The sequence below is a fragment of the Bidens hawaiensis genome, unplaced genomic scaffold, assembly GCF_021521415.1.
Source record: "Bidens hawaiensis isolate Kalapana, Puna unplaced genomic scaffold, B.hawaiensis_p1.1 tig00003115_1, whole genome shotgun sequence".
In the NCBI taxonomy this organism is placed as follows: domain Eukaryota; kingdom Viridiplantae; phylum Streptophyta; class Magnoliopsida; order Asterales; family Asteraceae; genus Bidens; species Bidens hawaiensis.
In genome coordinates this window covers 1637951-1645044 of record NW_027491167.1, presented here as the reverse complement: position 1 = coordinate 1645044, position 7094 = coordinate 1637951, and the positions used below count along the sequence as shown (strand labels likewise).

General features: G+C 36.5%; 1 protein-coding gene across 1 annotated transcript; it reads right to left on the bottom strand.

The window, feature by feature from the left end:
• Positions 1-847: 847 nt before the first annotated feature.
• Positions 848-2495, bottom strand: LOC143622271 (uncharacterized). The gene is made up of 3 exons (XM_077093464.1): positions 2450-2495; positions 1639-1752; positions 848-1547 (listed from the first exon to the last, which is right to left on the bottom strand). The coding sequence occupies exons 1-3, from the start codon at positions 2459-2461 to the stop codon at positions 1104-1106; spliced, it is 570 nt and encodes a 189-aa protein (XP_076949579.1). The 5' UTR covers positions 2462-2495; the 3' UTR covers positions 848-1103.
• Between the last annotated feature and the right edge of the window lie 4599 nt (positions 2496-7094).

The window sequence follows — 7094 nt, the reverse complement described above, 5'->3', positions numbered from 1 at the left end:
TTTCATAAGGAATGGATTCTCATCCAAAAATCTATAAATAAAACTTTAGGCGTGTACTTTAATACGATTGACTATGATTATTTTACTTGGTATTTACCAATAAGCACAGTCGATCAGCCTCTCACACACCAGTTAAACCTTCTATGATTTAGTACCTATTTTGCTCATATTTATCATAATAATAGGCCCGGTTCATTTCACCTTTTATCTTGTATGTACCATTTTTATCACAACAAAGTATCATTTTGATCTACTATATGCAAAATCATGCCTCTGTGTCACACAGGATAGAGAGGTTGCTTTCAGTGAGACCTCCGGTTCAGAATACAAAACACAGAGTAACATGTAAAACATTATAGAAGACACGAAAAAAGCAAGAAGCTAACATGCAAAGACAGCCTAATGTATCTAGAAGCAAAGCCCCTAAGGGGAGCTAAGACAAAAACTGTACACTCCCCTAAATGTCAAAAGTCAAGGTTAGAGACTTTTAGGGGGAGGATACAATTTTTATCTTAGCTTGGCCTAAGGATCTTAGTTGCTTATAATTTGTCGGCTAATAATGACCAAAGAAACATCACCATGTAAAAGATCCAGAGAAACATAGCAACAACATCTTCAAATCAGTTATTCCAAACATTTAAGTAGCTTATGATGTTCACCGATCAAGTATATCATGGTATTGTTAAATAAAGCAACCGACGAAAGAAAAAGGTTCAATTCGGGAAACAGAAATTGTTTTTACCACATCAAGTAAAAAGAACCTTATGCAAATCACCACATCATTTCCTGAAACTTGTTCCTGTGGTGTGCCAGTCTCCTGCGTCTTAAGTCTTAACACAGTGAGGAGACGCCGATGTGGACCCCAAATGCTTTTCGGGATGGTCGTATGCACAAGCACGACCCAACTTACATAGACCTATTTTTTCATAATTCCAACATACCTTCTTTCCCTGTTTTTTAAAACATAAGGTGAAGAATATCACAAAACTTAAACTTATGTGATACCATAGCTTCTTTTTGTGATCAAAATAACCAATATGCTATCATCAAATCATGTAAAAACATTTAAATACTTACAGGTCTTATTGGCAGGCCAACCTCATTCAGAACACATGGTTCTCGCTTTGGAGTAACATTGATAGTAATTTCAATCCTCTGCTTACAGCCTGGTTCCTATTTATATCATAAAGCATTTCTAGCATCAGAAATGAAAAAACGTAACAACTTACACTTTGCAATGAATTACCAACATATGATGAATTTGCAATACCATCAACAGAAATCAAAACATTACTGAAACGATTGGTTCTAGATAAACATACCTGAGACTCAGTCACTGCATAGTTTTGATGCACAATTGGAGAATTGCTTCTCATCACAGGCACTGAAATGCGTGAGCAGCGTGACTTGCTTGATTGAAAAACTTGTTTGCGTTTGTTCACAGATTCAGGATAGAGAATCATGACAGGATCAGGATGGTTATACCTACAGGATACACCAAAACTACACAAACCGGTGCGGATGTAGAAATCACAATTCATCTTACCCTGGTCAAGAAGATAATTTACTTTACTACAGACAAAATTGGTTTAAACATATTACTGATTGACATGGTAGAAAAGATGAGAAGTAAATTACCAATCTTTTAGGTAACCCAAGAATGTTCAGTTCTGGGATAGGTAATTCCTCCTCGGTGTTGGTGTGCTTAAACTTACATGCCTCTCCATACTTGCAAAGACCAGCAGGGTAAAACTGCAGCATGTATGAAAACATAAGCAACATGTAAATACAAATACATATAATGAAGTTAGCTTTATTTCAAAGTTTATTGTTATGATATTTATGTCATGTTGCAAATCAGTTCATGGAACCTTATTGTTTTAATAAATGTACATATATCTTTTTTTGCAGAAGACACCTATAACCAAATCCTCCTCAGTTAACTCTATATGTTAAGACAAACAATTATAAATAGATGAATCTATAAAAGCCAGTGTTGTAAAAATAATTTTACGTACCAATTAGTTGGAAATAGAAGGTTAGCCGATGCGATTTCAGCAAATCGAACCATATAATCGCTAGTCGGTCAAAGCAGACCTAATCGGTCTAAATCACCCAAAATCAGCCCACCATCCCACATCTATCTATGATTTTTTTAGTGAAATCGGGTGAAAGTTGGTCAGATTCTGGTCAAAATTGGTAGTATTTGGTCAAATTTTGGTCAATATTGGTCAAAACATTTGACCAAAATTGGGTCAAACTTCGGTCAAAACCAGTCATACTTGGTCAAAATATTTGACCAAAATTGGTCATTTTTTGTTAAAATATTTAAAACGTTATAGTTATTTTAAATATTAGATATAAAATTCCAATTCTATTAATCCAACAAATCTATCCCGACTAGCGCCTAACGAGTTCTACAACACTGGTAATCGATATCACACTGTACCTTGCACGGCATCTGAGTCGGAGCCTTAGACAACCTTCCAACACCATTTCCATTGCTTTTACCCAGATCAACCTTCACAAACCACAACCCAAATCAATTCATCACCAAAAAAACAATAATCTAACAACAAAAAACCCCCAAAATTCTATCTAATCTACGATCATAACATAACATACCAAAATCTCCGTCACAACAGGGTGATTATACTTGCAAGCCGGCCCGAATTTGCACGTCCCGGTTCTGAGAAACGAGAAGCAATCATTATTGTAATCCAGGAACTGAAGGCTGCGGTTTCCGATGATCTGAGAGCTGAGTTGTTCGGTTGAATGTTGAGAAGCAGTTTGGATTTGGAGACCTGCATTTTGTAAAGTGGTTAGCAGGGTATCATCAAGTTGTGGTGGTGGAAAGAACTGTTGTTGGATGCCTTCATCACCTGAGGAATGAGCCATGAATGTAGGAAGAACAAGGAGTGTGGAGAGGTTGATGGTGAAAGTGAAGAAAGGGTCAAACTGGTTTGGCTTAATTTCAGCAGAAAAGTAAAGAAACCCCCCCTTTTTTCACATTTTTTATTTATTTTTTTCATTAAACAAAATTTTAAATTAAAATGTTGTTAAACAAAAAATTAAAAGCTAATTCAAATGTGAAATGTTATTCGGAATATATGTAAAAAAGGGATGTAATATTATTATGATATATAAATTATGTGGAACATATGTAATAAGAGATGTAACACCATTTTGAATTCATCATTATCTTTATAACTATACTAAAAAATACTATATAATTTTTCCCTGTTTAATTAAATAATATTTTTTATATCTTTATCAAAACAATTTTCTCTCACACATATCCACAACTAATTCAATAAATATTTAAAAATAAACAGAGGCGAATAAATATATCCCAAATAAAAAATCACTATATTTCTCTTTTCGTCATATAATTTACAATTTGCAAATTCCCCTCACATAATTATGGGGGACGGGTTAAGAATGCTCTGAGAGCATTCATATTTAATCCCCATCTTCAAATTCAAAAGAGTATAGTGTTATTTTCGTCCTTGTGGTTTGACAAATAATGCGAATTTTGTTCAAAAAGTTTATTTTTTGCATATGGGCCATCCACGTTTCCTAGTTATTGCCAATTACATTCAAATCACTAACCCCGTTAAATGTAATCGTTAAGTCAAGGGTAGACATGTCTTTTCACCCTTTCTTTATTATAATACTTATTTTAATGAACTCCGGTTTTGTGTCTCTGGTTTGTCCAAATATGCAGTTTTAGTCCAGTAGTTTCAAATTTACAAATTTCTTTCCTATGATTTCGTTTCACTTGCAATTAAACCAAATTCCCTAATCTCGTTAAGTCTAGTCATTAAACCTATCAGTGTGCCCTTCATGTGAGGGACAGTTTTGTTCTTTTTCCTCAAATGCACCCCATCCCCTCATGTGAGGGGGCTTGCGAATTAGGATTGAGGTTTATTTAGGGAGAAAAACAACAAAACCGGTTGTCACGTGAGGGGCACGTAAATGGGTTAATGACCAAACTTAACGAGGTTAATAAATTCGGGTTTAATTGCAAGTGAAATGAAACTACAAGTACGAAAAGTGCAAACTTGAAACTATTGGACTAAATCGCATATTTGGACAAACCACAAGGTCGAAAACTGTAGTTCACTGAAATAAGTATTATAATAAAGAAAGAGTGAAAAGATATGTCTACCCCTGATTTAACGATTAAATTTAACAAGGTTAGTGATTTGGATGTAATTAGCAAGGACTGAGAAACGTGGAGGGTCCATATGCAAACAAATAAAATTTTTGGACTAAATTCGCATTATTTCCCAAACCACAAGGAGGAAGATGACACTTTACTCAATTCAAAATTATACTAAAAATCACTACATTTTTTCTCTCATTTCAATTAAATAATATTTTTTTTATATATTTATCAGTACCATTTCTCTTTCCTTCACTCACAATCATTTTCAAAATACATTAAAAAATTATATGATGTGAACAATAATTTTTCAAATATATTGAAAAATCACTACATTTCTCTCTCATTCACTTACAACACCCTAAACCACTCCATACATTATAAAAACTTCACTTACAATGTTTAATGTATTGAATGTGAACGCTCTAAGAACATTCTCATCCAATATCCTATTTTATATGAGGGATGTTTTTATAATTTAGAAAGTGATTTAAGGTGTTGTGAGTGAAGAATTTTTATATGCTAGAAAACGCAATGATTTTTCTGTATATTTGAAAAGCTACTGTTTACCCCATATAATTTTTTAATATATTTTGAAAGTGATTGTGAGATGAAAGAAAGAGAAATGATAATAATAAAGGTATAAAAAATATTATTTAATAGAAAATGAGGAGAAAATTGTCATTTGCCTCCTTGGAATATATCGTCGCGAGACCCTTCGGCCACTGAAAAACCATAAGTGCGCATGTTGTCCCATTGTTAAATTTGGGCGGGTTCAGGGTGTGCCACTCCGTTAGTCAAACTACCGTTGACCATCCAGTTGACCTGTGTACTGACTATTATGCCTTTTTCAGCTGTGCAATTAGAACATCTGTGTTTCAAATAATTAATAAATGTACCTCTTCAAACTAATTCACTCCAAAATTTTAAAAAAATATTTTTTTATTATTTTTTTATTATTTATATCATCGAACCCGAAAACAACCAAATGATATTACTGAAGCAAGACAGATTCTGGTCGCCCAAGAAAGAATTCACGGAAAACGAAAGAAAGACACGGATGACAGTGAATGGGACTTTGAGGAGGAGTTAGATCGGTTGATTCGTCGATCGAAAAGGGTCAGAACGGGTGAAGGCTCGGGAGCTGGTGAAAGCTCGAGGGTGGTTCGTTTCTCTCCACCCGCCTTATCTGGTATGACTATGGTCCCTGCTTTGATGACTGTGACAGGACCGATCACCTCGGGTGTTTTCGTGATATCTACATCATCTTCCTTTGGCATTCCACCCACTACTTTTCAGTTTTCGGCTCCAGAAATTGTTTCCTTGCCACCTCCTACTCTTACTCCATCGGAGGTTGTGGCAAGATTTGTTGAGTCGACTTTGGTTGCCACCGTGGGTTTATCTGTTACAATACCACCTGCGGTTACTTTTCAGCCTGTTTCTGATGTTCCGGCTACCTTGGGGATCCCTCCACCGTATGCTCAAGACATTTCTCATATGAGATTTGATTTTGATGCAACTTTATCTGACTCAGAAAGGATAGCAACTCTTGAAAGGGCCGTGGCAGAACAGTCAAGAATCAATCTGATCCAGACTCACGCTATTCAGCGCCTTGTTGCAGAAAATCAGATTCAGTCGTCCCTCCTGGTTGAGCACGGTAAACTTTTTGATGCTTTAAAACAGTTCCTAGCATCTCAGGGGGAGACGAGCTGCAAGGGCGATGAGTTGAGGACGAAGAAGAGTAATGATAGAGATGATGATCCCAATGCATCGAAAGGTGCAGGTGGTGAGTTGCCAAGAACTGAACAAACTCTTGGGACTTCCACATCTCAGGGGGGAGTCAACTGGTGCAACAGGTGGATCAGGGGGTGATGATGTGGTGGTAGTGGATGATGAGGAGATGTTGGATGACGATATTGTAGGTGACGACGATGTGTTACCGGTTGAAGAGATTGAGAAGATAGGAGCCGAGATTGTGATTGACAGTGAGATTGAAGAGGGAGAGATTGTGGAGGATAATGTAGAACATGAAATTCCAGATGTTGATAAGTCAAATGTGGGTCAAGATATGGGAAGTGATGAGACTGAATGGGAAGAGCAGCCGAGATGGAAAGAAGGTTACGATCAATGGTTCGTAAAGACAAAGAAGCCAGCGGTTCCAACTATGTTTAAAAAGAGTTATAATATCAAAGGGTATGCTGAATCAAAGAAGGGGATTATATGTTGGTTGTATGATGAGCAGTTGAGGCTATTTGTGATTAAACGTTACGATGGGATTCAGTACTTCAAGAGGTTGTTGAGATCGTTGAATACCTTGCCTGAGTGTGAGGTGAAGGATTTGGCCAAGTTGGGGTTGATAAACAGGAGTGATGATAATATGGCTAGAATTATCGGGAAGATTGTGTGGAAAGAAAGTATAAAAGAGAAAAGGTTCGAGTTGTTAAAGCCGCAGAAAGGGAAACTTGTTGAAGATAAAGACAGAGGAATGAGAGCTGATGGCAAACCTTGGATGGTAATGAAGTATAAGCCTATCCGGTGTTTAAAAGAAGTGCCGATGAAACAAATGCCCAAGGATGTCTTAAAGAATATGAAATGGTGGTATGTCGATAGTCAAACAGCTGAAGCGGTTATGGAGGATGAATATGAACAAGAGGTGCTGAGAGTGTATGATCCTATGCACTTGGTAAATTTGTCTCAAGCTGACTTGCAGGTGCTAGACGAGAAAAAGATATTCTATATTCCTGCATGGAAAGATGAAGCCAAGAAATATCAGAGAGTAGTTTCCGTTTGTGTCAGAGAAGGCGTTCATGCTTGAAGACGAGTGACTCGAGATTTTTGGGATTACAAGACAAGTGATTGAAGATAGAGATATGAAGCTACTGCCAAGGGGGAGTCTGTTGGTGCATTATGTCAGTAGTTCAGTATC